Source organism: Vulpes vulpes, chromosome 9 (genome assembly GCF_048418805.1).
Source record: "Vulpes vulpes isolate BD-2025 chromosome 9, VulVul3, whole genome shotgun sequence".
NCBI lineage: Eukaryota > Metazoa > Chordata > Mammalia > Carnivora > Canidae > Vulpes > Vulpes vulpes.
The window spans coordinates 104189158-104202251 of NC_132788.1; the positions used below are offsets into that span (position 1 = coordinate 104189158).

Consider the following 13094-nt stretch of genomic DNA (forward strand, 5'->3'; position numbering starts at 1 on the left):
TTCACAGACAAGGAAGCGGAAGCAGAGAGGGTGAGTTGCCCCAGGTTATTCAAGCAGTAAACAGTGGGACCAGGATTGGAACCCAGGCGTCTGGCTCCAGAACCTGTGCCCTTAACTAGGTGAGGGCGTGGTCGTGCCCACATCTGTCCTCCCCTGATGGCCCAGCAGTCAGTGGAAAATCAACTGCATCCTAAGTCCTTTTGTTTCCACTCAGGCAGAAAGGCTGATTGTGTGTGCGTGTGTGTGTGTGTGTGTGTGTGTGTGTTCAGCCAACAAATGAGGAGATGCACACATGGGGAATTTCCTTTCAAGTTTCAACTGTACAGATCAGGCAATTTGGGCCGAGACCCGGTGGCCACAGGAGACCAGCCAGGGATCCCACGGTAGGGACTGTCTGGTCATGGGGGGCTGGCGGGGGGAATGAAAAGAATCACAGAAAAAAAAAAAAGAATCACTCAGGTTGCAGAGTGAGTGGGGCCGAAAACGCAGCTCGGGAGGGAAACGGGCCGTGGGAGAAAGCACAGCTTTACACGTCCACCATCTCTAGCTCTACGGCTGGAAGGGGGTCCTCCCCAAAGTCATATGTTAAAGTCCTAACCACGTGGCCTCACGTGGAGATCGGGTCTTTACAGAGCTGATCCAGTTAAAACGAGGTCATTCGGGGAGCCTCCCGACCCATTCCGATACGACGATTGTACACTTGTAAAGGGGGGGAATTTGGACGTACACACACGTGTACACACCGGGAGGGCCCCACGTAACGATGGAGGCGGAAATCGGGGAGACACTTCTACAAGCCGAGGAACACCACCAGAAACTGGAAGAGAAGCAAGGAATGGCTTCTCCCTCGCAGCCTCAGAAGAAACCAACCCTGTCTACACCTTGATCTCAGACCCCGAGCCTCCGGAGCTGCGCAAGAGCACATTTCTGTTGTTGAAGCCTCAGCAAACTGACACAGTGTCCGCCCCCTGCACCCCCGCAGCCCTCTCCTGACACTGGCTGCCACTCACCTCTACCATCCGCGGTGATGCCCAGACCGCTGCTGCACAGAATCTGGAACTCGGCTGGGGGCGCAGGGACGGGGAGAGGAGCGGTCAGTGGGCATTGCGGAGCCTCGGCCACTCCCAAGGACGTGGCTGGCCCCTTGGTGCTGAGCAAGGGTCTAGGACCAGGATCCTCCCTCCCCCAGTGCAGAGAGTGATTTTCCACGGTCCTTTCTCGAGGAGAGTCACCAGCGGAGAGATGCCCCCCTACCACCCCATGGGAGCCAAGAGCCCTGTCCCTTCCCACCCCCAGGGTGATGAGCTGGAGGGTGTACAGGACAAAAAAGGCAGGTAGGGCCAGGCAGCAGGACGCTCACCAGAGTTCTTGGCAGGACACGGCTGGCAGGGCTCCCCAAATCCGTGGTCTGGGCTAGCACAGCAGCACTCGGATTTGGTGACCGCGCCAGGGAAGGGGCGGGTGCAGGAGCCCAGCTCCAGGGCTCCATAGCAGGTGCTGCGCACGTGGGTGTCCACGCACACTCGGCCGTCCGTGCCCACGGCCAGCCCCCCCAGGCAGTGGCAGCGAAAGGAGCCTTCAGTGTTGGTGCAGTGGCCGTTCACGCAGATGCCTGGAGTCTGGCACTCATCGATGTCTGGGTGCGGCAGGACACAGGGGCTGTGCAACAGGTCCCAGCGCCACCACCCCCGCCCCTCCCCTCCCTGCCCATCACCGTCCCTTCCATCCCACCCGTCCTGTCCAGCCTCTGGCCTCACCCACGCAGTAGCGGCCACTGGGTGCCAGCAGGAAGCCGGATTTGCAGAGACACGTGAAGCTGCCATCCTCGTTGATGCACACCCCGTTAGTGCACATGGTGGTGGTGGCACATTCGTTGTGATCTAGGGACACCGGAGAGGCTGGATCCCATTCCGGTCCCTTGCTGGGCCAGCCCTGCCTGCAGACCAGCCCCTCCCTCTCACTTCTACAGGGCGCAGCAGAGCGAGGGACCGGGGGCCTGACCACCTCCATTGAAAACAAAGAAAAGGGGAAACCAGCTGCCAAGAAGATAGTCTAACTGAAAGGAAGTGGTAGGGCACAGAAATGAGTATCAAAATATCAGTTTTGCACTAAAAGGTCTGCACCCAAAGAAGGAAAAGAAATGAATGAATGAATGAATGAATGAATGAGGGGCATCTGGCTGGCTCAGCGGTTGAGCATCTGCCTTGGGCTCAGGGCATGATCCCGGGGTCCTGGGATCGAGTCCCTCATCGGGCTCCCCGCGGGAAGCCTGTTTCTCTCTCTGCCTGTGTCTCTCATGAATAAATAAATAAAATCTTAAAGAAAAAAAGAAATGAATGAATGAATGATGCACATAAAAATCTGCACATGAATGTCCATGGCGAGATTCTCCATAATTGCGAAAAGTGGAAACAGCCCAAACGTCCATCGGCTGAGGAGTGAGGAAACAAGATGTGGCCCTCCGGCCACCGTCGGGGAGTCCTCGGCCACCAACAGGGGCGAGGTGTCCACACATGTTGTGCGGTGGAAGACCCCAAATCCCGCAGGGAGCCTGAGAGGTCACCCCCACCCCCCACCTCCCGCGGTCCTGATCCTCCTACACGCTCGGCCACACTCGCTGTCCTGTGACAGTTCCCAGGACGGGCTTAGGTCCCGGGTCAGACAGCTCTTGCTGGGATTCATGGCATGAACTCGGGGGGTGGGGTTCGGGGGGAAATGAAGGAGTGAGTCCCGCCAACAAAGCCCCAGAAGATCTCAGACAGGTGGGCTGGCTTCAGGAGAAGGAGCAGAGGCTTCATCTTCGGGAGAGAGGTGGGTGATGCCGCAGCGGAGACGGGCAAGGTGGCCCTCAGCCACTGGGCACCCCCCCGGCTCCCTGCACGCCCACCCCCCCCCAACTCACCCACACAGTTCTTGCCGCCGGGGCCGAGCTCGAAGCCCGCATTGCAGACACACCGGAAGCTGCCCTCGGTGTTGGCGCAGCGGCCGTGATGGCAGAGGCTGCTGCCCACGAGGCACTCGTCCACGTCTGCAGCGGGGGGACGAGGGCAGTGGGTTGGGGGGGATTCAGGCCGTGGATCCCGGCCAGGCAGCCCGGCGTCCCCCCTCTCGGATGCACAGCCATACCCACGCACTCCTGCTTGGCGGGCGTCGCCTGGAAGCCGTCGTGGCACCGGCAGTGGTAGGAGCCAGGTGTGTTGACGCAGTCTCCGTGGTGGCAGGGACTGCTGGCACATTCGTCCACGTCTGTGGGCAGAGGACCCTGAGCCCCCGCCCGGCAGGTGCAGGTGCGGCCCCCGCGGCCCCGCCCACCGCCCTGCTCACCGATGCACTCCCCCCGAACGTCCTGAGTGTAGCCCGCGTTACACTCGCAGCGGTAGCTAGAAGGGGTGGGCAGGCAGCGGCCGTTGAGGCACAGATTGGTGAAGTGTCTGCAGATGTCGATGGTCTGGTTCAAGGTGGCTGTGCCTGAGCGCGGGGACAACAGGTGCACCTGAGCGGAGGCCTTACCTCTGCGTTGCAACTCCCACTCTGAGGCTAGAACCCTGCCCACTTCAGCCTGGAGTCCTGCCCTAGAGCTGCAGATGCCCACATTGGCTGAGACCCCACTGTGGGCCCAGAGAAGCCCAGACCCTCACCATGGGGTGAGACCTCCACCCCCCAGCACCAGACCCCTACCTGAGGCCCAATCCCTGACTTTGAGACCCAGATCCCAAATCTAGCCCCACCCCCAGACCACTGTCAGTACTTTCATCTCTGCTGCCCAGGCCAGAGCCCCCACTCCAAAGCCCTGACCCTCCCTCTGAGGCCTGGACCCCCTCACTCAGGTCATGGATCCCTCCCTCCTTCCGAGTCCCAGGCCTCACCAATGTGGGCATTGCCGATGCCCAGGCTGGGAACACCACGCCCATTGGAGCCATGGGGGCTGTGCCGAGCGGGCCCAGGGCCAGGACCCACACCATTGGACCCAAAGCCAGGGAGACCAGGGAAGGGGCCAGGGTAGGAGGGGGGCAGCAGTGGGAGCCCCTGCACACACAGTCGCTGGAACTCATCTGCAAGGAAGCAGGGTTTGAGGCCAGGCCCTCCGTCATGCCCCAGGACCCCTCCTATGCAGGGAGTTCTGCGGGGGAGAGGAGGGCAGGGGCAATCCCAGGCCACTCACCAGAGCCCCGCAGAGGACACGGCTCAGGGGCTGGGCCAGCCGCCCAGCACCTGCCCCTGTCACAGCAGCACTGCCTCTGAGTGTAATGGCCAGCGAGGTCTCCAGCACAGCGGCCCACAATCAGTGTAGAGAAGCAGGTGCCAGCCCGGTGGTCTGCGACAGGGAGGGGAAGGATCAGTTACCAGACCTGGGTCCAAATCCCAGCTCCACCAACACTGGCGGCAGGACAGGATTCCTTGCCGCCCTGTGCCTCAGTTTCCCCATCCGTTGGAATGCAAATGCTCAGAGCATTCACCTCACCTCAGAAGAATGTTGCCAAGATAAAAAAAATAAATAAATAAGTGAAGCACACGATGTCTGGGACATGGCCCATTCTCAGGGAGAATGATCCCAGGGAGACAGATTTGGGCTCATTCCAACACTTATGGCTGGCATTGGTAGTAAGCTCCCTGTCACTCTGGGCATTCAACCACACTTAGGAAGACCCCTTGGTTTTGGGGGCTGCCCTGGCGGGAGATCAGGCTGGACGCTCAAGCAAGGACACTAGTATCTGTAGCTATGTGCCCCCATCTGCCAGCTCTGGGCATTTGGGGACACCTAAGAGGCTGTGAATTTGAGGAGAGGGCCAAGGAGCAGATGGCTGGATTGATGACTACAGTCCCCGGGAATTGAGGCAGAGGCTCCCCAGCTACAAGAACCACGGACACCCCTCCACATCCCACTCTGCTCTTGCGTCTAACAGCTTGATGCAGTGATCAGATTTCTCAGGCTCAAAGAGTGTATTTTTAGCTTAAAAATGCACAAATCTTGGCCAGTGGCCCACAATGAAACCTCTCCCACCAGCTGGAAGGGCCCCTCACAGCAGCCCCTGCCCTGCTCTGCCCCGGGCTGAAAAAACATGCAAACATTTCTCTCTCTCTCTCTCTCTCTCTCTCTCTCTCTCTCTCTCTTTGAGAGCGCATAGCACGTGCACAAGCAGGCGGAGGGGCAGGGGGAGAGAGAGAATCCCAAGCAGAGCGGAGCCCACGTGGGGTTTGATCTCGTGACCCTGACACCACAACCCGAGCCGAAATCACGATTGGGCACTCAACCAACTGAGCCACCCGGGCTCCAGGTGCACGTGCAGGGGTTGGGGCTCTGTACCCCCAGCACCATCCCAGGCCCTCCGCGGTGGCCAGGCCTGCCCAGATGAGGAGAGGTCGATAGATTCATTCAAGGTCACCCAGGGACGAAAGAGGGAGAGGGGATAGGAACTCAGATCCCCGAGCCCCAGGGGGATCTGGCCAAGCAGCTGCCTCTCAAGACGGAGACAGAATGTTAGAATTCTAACAAAAATGATGCTGCCTTTGCTTATAAAGCACCCACTGTGATCAGGCCCTGCTAAGCACCCCAACCGCACCACTCTCTTGTCTTTGTGAATGAGTCCTGAGCGTCCACTGAGTCCAGCCTCCGGCAAATCATTCCAAAATTGTGCTTAATCCTCTCCACGACTCCAAGAAGTAGGCATGGCCACGATCCCCAACTTATAGATGCAAAAGTTGGGGCACAGAGACGTTAAGATGCTTCTTGCCCGAGGCCACAGGGTTTGCAGTAGTTGGGACCCAGGACTGAATCCCGAGCCCATGTTCAGAGGCAACCTGACTTTGGTTCACATCGAGGCTCCACTGCTTGGTAGCCGGGAGAGGCCCCCTTATTCCAGGGGACTTGCCCCGAGGTATCTCCCGTGCTGGTCACGGTGGCCCCCAGGGGTGGAGCAACAGAAGGCCCAGCGTTGGCCACAGCACGTTGGCAGAGCTCCAAACACAATATTCCCAGCCCTGCCTGGTAGAGGCCCAGCCGGAGGGGCCCCCCGGTGGTGCTGGGGAACTGCCAAGCCCCTTCTCTCCTCCCCAAACCAGGACTCTGCCCACCCCCCGCCACAAGGGTCCATATTCCTGACCGGCCCCGTTAGCCACTGGCCACGGCTAGAGTCTAATGACGAGCTCATCAACATAGCAGGGCGGGGAGTGAGAGCCCGGGATCCTCTGCCTCCTGGGTGGGGTGTGGGGATTATAGGAGGGTGGGCATCCAGGGGGAGGCATGGCCCTGAGCACCTCCTCCTGGCTGGGCAGGGGGTCTGGGTAGGGCCTGAGTATGGGCAAGGATCTGTTCTGAACTTACCGAGTTGGCTCCAGCAAACCTCCCCTCTCTGGGTCTCAGTTTCCCTATCTCAAACAGAGGATCTAGGGGAAGGTGGGGTGCTCTTAAAGTGTGGGAGGGCCACCTGGGTGACTGAGTCAGTTAAGCATCAGACTTCGGGTTTCTGCTCAGGTCGCGATCTCAGGGTTGTGAGGTGGAGCCCCCCCCCCTTGGGCTCACATTCAGCAGAGAGTGGGCTTCTCTCCCTCTTCCTCTCCCTCTGTCCCTTCCCGCACCGGCACGCGCTCTCTCTCTCTCAAATAAATAAATAAATCTTTTAGAAAAAAGTGTCTGGGAGGGTTAAGAGGAATACAGACAGGGAGCTAAAAAAAAAATAAATGCACACCATAAGGGCACAGAGATAGAGGCTGGAGAAGCAGGGGGCCAGGGAGCCAGGAGGGCCGGGTCCCAGGGGCTGAGGGGAGGGGTGGGGGCCACGGGGGGGGGTTTGCAAACTGGGGTCCGGAGGGCACAAAGGCTGATGGGTAGGGAGCGAGAATGCCAGAGGGGATGGAAACCATGCTCCAGAGACGACGACGGAAAGACACGGAGCCCCAAGGGCTAGGGGAGCCCACAGGCCAGAGGGTTGCAAAGCTAGAGGAGCCAGGGCCTGTCTCCCAAGGGCCCCCCTCAGGCCCCAGCTCACCGAGGCAGCGGGAGCCGTCCAGGCTGCTGACAAACCCACGCGGACAGGTGCACACGAAGCTCCCCACCGTGTTGCTGCAGTCGCCCCCAGAGCAGAGGCCCAGCACGCTGACACACTCGTCCACATCTGTGGAGACGATGCCCCGTCACAGGGCGGCCGCCACCAGCCCCACCCCTTCTCCTCGCAGGGGGGCCTGAGCTGCCCAGAGCACAAAGGAGTCACTAGTCCTCCCCCTCCCCTGCGCCCACCTTCGCACTTGGCACTGTTCTCACTGGGCCGGTGTCCACTGGGGCAGCGGCACTCGAAGGAGCCCACCGTGTTGATGCAGCTGCCCCCCTGGCACAGGCCCGGGACAGTCTGGCACTCATCCACATCTGCAAGGGGATGTCGGGCCCATCGGAGGGAAGAACCAAGGCTGCGAGGGCTCCCACCCGGCCCTGGGTCCCGGGGCCTCCCTCCGACACGCTGACTCCCTTACCTTGGCAGGCCCCTGTGCGGACATTGGGGATGAAGCCTCGGCGGCAGGGGTGTGGCTGTGCGGGGCAGAGCTCGCACGGGATGCCCCAGGCACGGCCCACGGTAGCACAGCAGAGGGCCTTCGTGCTCGCCAGGCCTGTCAGCTGCTGCCGGCACCCCTCAGGTCCCACTTGGCCAAAGCAGGGGCCCGTCCGGTAGTCTGTGAGACAGACGGATTGGGGCAGCTGGCCTCAAGCTGCCTACCCCCGCCCCAGAACCTTCTGCGTCTCCGTCTCTGCAGCCCCAGCTCTGGCCTCTACCTCTCTCGCCTGGACCACGGCAGTAGCCTCCTTCCCAGCCTCCCTAAACCAATACACCAGCCTTTACTCGTGCTGTTCCCCATCCCTAATCGGATAACCTCCCGTTCACCCTTCAGAACCCCTTCTCCCCAAAGCATTCTGCAACCAGCCTCCAAAAAGGAGGCCAGGATCTCCAAGCTCACAAAGCCCAGGAAGGGCATGTCTGCAGGATCCGACCACTTCCCCAGGCCTACCCGCCCTTGAGGCCTGGGCAGAGACCAGAGACACCCAGCAGGAGAGCCTGTGTCATCCGTGCGCGCCCGTCTGGCCCTGCCAAGTCTCCCAGACTCAAGGAGGGACCGCGCGTCCGCCCGAATGCTCTGAACCCACAACACTGCAGCCCTGAACCCTGAACCCGGCCAAAGGTGGTCTCCTCGGTGCTCCCACCTCTGGACACAGGCTCAGATGTGGCTTCCTGGCTCCCTCCTCCAGATGGTTCCAATCTAGGGGCTGGCAGTGGACCAAGGGAAGCCCCTCCCAGAAGGAGAAGCCGAGGCCAGCCCCTAGACTGTGTGGAGGAGGAGGCACACAGACAGCCACAAGGGTCCTGACTCCCTTGAGTCCAAACGATCCCAGAATCTCACCTAATTCACCCAGAACTCTGGAATCCCCTTCACTCCTGCCTCTCTAGGGCCCTCACCATCCCCCACCCCTCTCACCCTGCCTCCCCTGCCTCCCGCTCAGCCACCCTGAGCTGCTCCCCTTCCATCAGCCCAAACTCCATTTTCTAAAAGCACCTCCCTCGTGCTGGGGAGCCCTCCCAGCCCCAGCTTCTGACTCATAGCTACACCCTCTTCACCCCGGCTTCAGTCACAGATGGGCCTCCACCCCCAGCAGCACCTCCCAACACTGAGGTCAGTCCGGGGTCCCCCCATCTCCCCCGACCTGGGCTCCTGGGCCTTATGGGGCGGTCTGATGGCCCTCACACTGCCCACTCTTGCTGGCTTTCTCCTCCCCAGCTTCCCGTGGGCTCCATGCCCGTGCACCCTGAGCCGCCCTCCCTTATCTTCCGCAAGAACCTCAACCACCCGCTCAGCTTCGGGCCCACACATGGGCCCCCCCATGGGGCCTGGGTGTCCAGCTGTTTCCACCTCCCCCCCATCAACTTTCCACAAAACGCCGTCGCTTCCGTCATCTGAGTTTTGGCCAACAGCTCCCAACAGGTGACCCCACCCACCTCAGCTGTGGGGAATATTCTGAAACTGGGAGGGGGGGGTGCAGTAAAAGGAGGCTTGCTCCTCTCATGAACTCTGACTTATCACTTCCTCCAGGAAGCCCTTCCTGATGCCTTTGCCTGGAGCAACAGTTTCTCTGCCCTTCACAGCAGTAGGGCCAGCATCAGGGCCAGCTGGAGCTTTCCAGGGCCTGGTTGCCAGGAAGCCCCTGTCCATCCACCCAGGCCCCTCCCCCATGCCCAGCTTGGTACCTCTCTCACACTGAGGTCCCATGAAGCCATACACACAGGCACAGTGGTTCGGCCCAATGCAGCGGCCCCCGTTGTGGCACCCACGGTCACAGACAGCTGCGGAAGAGGGGAGGGTGGCCTGAGGTCCCCTAGCAGCAGAGGGAGCTGGGGAGGCTCAGAAAAGCCCATTTTCACCCAGGAATCCGCACTGTTAGGGATAAGTACATCCCTCCAAACCCTGGTCCCAGAAGAGTGACCTGTGGGTGGCGGGCAGGTGGCAGTCGAGACCCGCCCTCTGGGATCCTAGGCCCAGGTGTGCCGGGGGATACTCACGCTGCCCACACACAGTGCCTGTGTAGCCCCTCTGACACAGGCAGGACTCCCCTCGGCAGCTGCCTCCATTCATGCAGCTCACGCTGCACCCTGACCCTACGGACGAGAAGGGGGGACACACGGGGAAGTGGTGACCAGCCCTGCGATGCACGTCAACAGCAGCAGGAGTAGGCCCACCTGGCCCAGCTCTGGTCCTTCCACCCTGTGCCAAAACCAGCCTGGGCCCCCAGTGACATCTGGAAGCCTGTAACCCTCTCCTCCTGTCCCTGGGGTCATCCCCCCCAGCTCACCTCGGCTCCCCCCGCAGCTGGGGGCCAGCTTCCCATCAGCACAGGCACACAGGTTGGGTCGGGAGCAGAAGCCCTCGCCGCAGGCATGCCTACAGACGGCTGGCATGGGCAGAGCAGGTGACAGTCAGGGCCAGGTCCTGAACCCCGCGCCATCCCCACCCCTCAGTGCCCACGCAAGGCTCTGGGTTTCTGCTGGGGCCATGGGGAGAGGGTCTCCTTGGGCCAGAAATGCTGAGCAGCAAGGACAGAGGCTGAAGATGCTGGGTCCTAACTGTGCTTAGGGTAGAGGGCTCTCCTGGGAGTGGGGTCAGATTCTAGACCCCAGAGGTGGGGGGTACAGGCTGACAGAGAGACAGAGAGGCCGGCAGAGAGACAGGGAGGTAAAGGGCAAAGGAAATGAACGTGGCAGGGTGGCCTGGGAGCCTGAGGACAGGTAAGGGCCAGTCCTATGGTTCAACCTGATGTCCCTGGCCAAATTCACTTGCAAGCAGGGCTGGACTTGCCAGCGGGCCAGAGAGCTGTCCCAGCGTCCCCTGCCTGAGCCCCCCACCTCCAGATGGCAGTGGCACTCACGGACGACACACTGGTTCCCGCCTGGCAGTGTCCTCCAGCCAGGGCAGCAGTAGGCATGGAAACGGGAGCCACACACATTCGGCCTTGGGGAGAGCATGGCACAGCTGGTGAGCCCCTGCCTTGCGGGACATTCCCTGGGCTTTGTCCCCTCCCCCACCCAGTAGGACAGCCCAGCCCGGCCCAGCCCACACCCCAGAGCCTCTCAGCATGCCCTGTACCACGCACCCCTGCAAGATGCCTGGGCTGCCACGCCTGCGCACACGTCCGGGGCCCGCAGACTCCAAGGCCCTGTCCCAACGGCCCTGGACATGCACCACGCACAACAGGGCCATCCAGGCCAGCAGGAGCCTAGCCAGGGGGCCCCAGGCCATGGTGAAAGCACCAGCCCCTCTCCTTGCCAAGCACAGACCCTTCAGAACCATGATGTGTCCCTCAGAGGCTGCAGAGAGGAAAGAGGAAGCAGAGTCAACTCCAGCAGAAGCTCTTGGCCACAGACCACTCAGAACCAGGAGCACCCGGACAGCTGCTGCAGGGCTGGGGGAAACAGGGGAGGGGGCGAGCCCAGGGAGGTGGTGGTGGGGGCGCCACTGGAGCCCAGGGAGGCATCCAGCCCTCACCCAGAAGCAGGTGAACAGCCAGGGCAGGCTTCTTGGAGGAGGTGTGATGTCTCAGAGATGGAGTTAGCCAAGAGTAGGGTGCCTGGGCAGAGCGCAGGGAGGGGTGTGGATCCTTGAGTAGAGGGAGAGAGGGACGGGGTGGGGGGGGTCGCAGGAGCACACTGTGTCGCAGAGCTTCTACTTGCAGATCGAGGGTGATGGAGAGCCCTTGGGGGGCTCCAACTAGGAGGAACAAGAGCAGAACGGGTGTTTGGAGTGTGGAGCCTGGAAGGAAGCATGCAGATGAGGAGACCTGGGCAGGGGTCCAGATGAGAGGGCTGAGGACAGAAACCGGGGGTTAATGAGGAGGTGGAGTCACCGGGAGTTGGAAGCTGGTTCCAAAGGAGGCAGGAGGCATTGAAGAGACTCCCAGAGTCCTGGCTGGAGGACTGAGGGGGATGGGATGGGTGGGGAGACAGGTGGCAGGTGCACAGCCCAGGGGGGGGCATTCCCTCCACCCAGCAGGGAACGGATAGCTTTTGTGCCCACTCCATGGATAGGCAAACTAAGGCCACCACGCAGTGAGGGGCTGGCAGTGGGTGAGTGCTGAAGCCTAAGCAGAGGGAAGGGAGGGGGAGAGGTTGGGGGTGCTCCCCCCAAGAGGTGGCTGGCTCTCTCCAGGACCTGAAGGATGGGAGGGAGGAGATGGAGACAGGGCCACTCCGGGTGTAGATGACCAGGTGAACGGCAGGAGGAAGGAAGCTGAATGTTTGGGGGACAGAAGGCAGAGTAATGGCCTTCTGGGGGGCCCTCTCAGGTCCTACTTTCCAGACCAGGGAGAAGAATTGGGCCTAGGTAGCCAACGGGCAGGGAATATGCTGTGCGCCACTGGGCAAGCGGCTGCCCTCTCTGGGCCTTGGGGTGACATGAGAACCTGGCCAGGTGGTTCCAAGGTCCTCGGGGAGGGGAGACCCTTGTCGACTTGGGCGGAGAGGCAGAGGGCAGTGGGCCCGACTGGGGAGGAGCACCCCCTTTCTGGCTTCCGAAGCTGTTCCCCGCCAGTCTGCGCCCCGGTGTGCGCCCCGGAGGGCGCCTTCCCCAGGCAGCCGCAGGGCCCGCGCAGCCTCCCTCCCCGCCTCCTCCAGCCTCCGGGGGCCCCGGCCGGGCCCGACCCGGCGCCCCCCACCCGCCCGCCCCGCGCCCCGCGCCCGGGAGGCGCTCGAATGAATGAGCGGGGAAGGCGCGCGCGGCGCGGGCGGGAAGCGAGGGTCCCGGGCTCCGCGGACGAGGAGGGGCCCCGGGCCGCGCTCTCCACCCCGCAGCGCCCACGGCCGGGGCGCCCCGGGCCGACCGCGCTCGGCTCCGCCCTCACCTGCGGGTCGGGCCCTCCCGCCGCCCGCGCCCCGCCGGTGCCCGCGCCCGCGTCCCGCGCCGAGAGGGGAGCGGGTGGGCCCGGGGCTGCGGCCGCGAACAAAGGAATCCCCTCCCCCGCCCCCTGCTCCCCTCCCCCGCCCCCTGCTCCCCTCCCCGCCCCGCCCCGCCCCCGCCCCGCCGCGGGCCCCGCGCTTCCCCGACCTGGAGCGGCGCGCGTGGAGGCAGGCACGGCGGGCGCACGGGGTCCGCGCTCAGGGCCGGTGGCGCGGCGCCGGGCGCCCGGGGCGGGAACGCGGGCCGAGAGGCCGACCCCGCCGCGGTCGCAGCCCGGAGCCGGAGCCGCCGCCGCCGCTCGGGGGGAGCGGGGGGCGGGGGGAGCTGGGGGAGGGCGCGTTTGCACCTCGGAGCTCCCGGGGCGGGGGAGGGGCTGGGGCTGCGGGGGAGACTGGGGGGGCCAGAGCTTGGGCCGGGGCCGAGCCGCGGGACGGGGGCGCAGGGCGCTCGGAGGAGGGGCGGGCGGGCCGCGGGGGGCGCGTTTTCCGAGAGGCACTGATCTGGAGGTAGCCCTGAGGTGGGGCTCCGATTTGGGGCGGCCGGGAGGAAAGCCAGGCCCCGGAGGTCCGGGGGCTCCCCCACGAGGCCCCCCTTGGTCCCCCCCGAGCCCCCTGCCTCTCCTCCGGGCAAAGAGAACTCCGGGAGTGACGTCGGAAACTCACCTGGCG

General features: G+C 62.9%; 1 protein-coding gene across 6 annotated transcripts in view; it reads right to left on the reverse strand.

Moving 5' to 3' along the window:
• The window catches only part of FBN3 (fibrillin 3), a 54460-nt gene extending 41780 nt beyond the window's left edge, over positions 1-12680 (reverse strand). For 3 of the 6 annotated variants that reach the window (XM_025985663.2, XM_025985661.2, XM_072721574.1), the window contains exons 1-17: positions 11020-11108; positions 10628-10841; positions 10403-10485; positions 9830-9928; positions 9540-9635; positions 9228-9323; positions 7465-7662; positions 7235-7360; positions 6987-7112; positions 4163-4315; positions 3867-4052; positions 3325-3468; positions 3127-3246; positions 2903-3028; positions 1758-1880; positions 1361-1636; positions 1011-1064 (exon numbers count right to left, since the gene is read on the reverse strand). In XM_025985663.2, coding sequence (XP_025841448.2) covers positions 1011-1064; positions 1361-1636; positions 1758-1880; positions 2903-3028; positions 3127-3246; positions 3325-3468; positions 3867-4052; positions 4163-4315; positions 6987-7112; positions 7235-7360; positions 7465-7662; positions 9228-9323; positions 9540-9635; positions 9830-9928; positions 10403-10485; positions 10628-10824 — 2203 coding nt within the window. In that variant the 5' untranslated portion in view covers positions 10825-10841; positions 11020-11108. Of the gene's footprint in view, positions 1-1010; positions 1065-1360; positions 1637-1757; positions 1881-2902; positions 3029-3126; positions 3247-3324; positions 3469-3866; positions 4053-4162; positions 4316-6986; positions 7113-7234; positions 7361-7464; positions 7663-9227; positions 9324-9539; positions 9636-9829; positions 9929-10402; positions 10486-10627; positions 10842-11019; positions 11242-12370; positions 12414-12573 lie in introns of those variants that run through there. The other 3 variants (XM_072721575.1, XM_072721571.1, XM_072721572.1) reach the window with 3 other exon arrangements.
• Between the last annotated feature and the right edge of the window lie 414 nt (positions 12681-13094).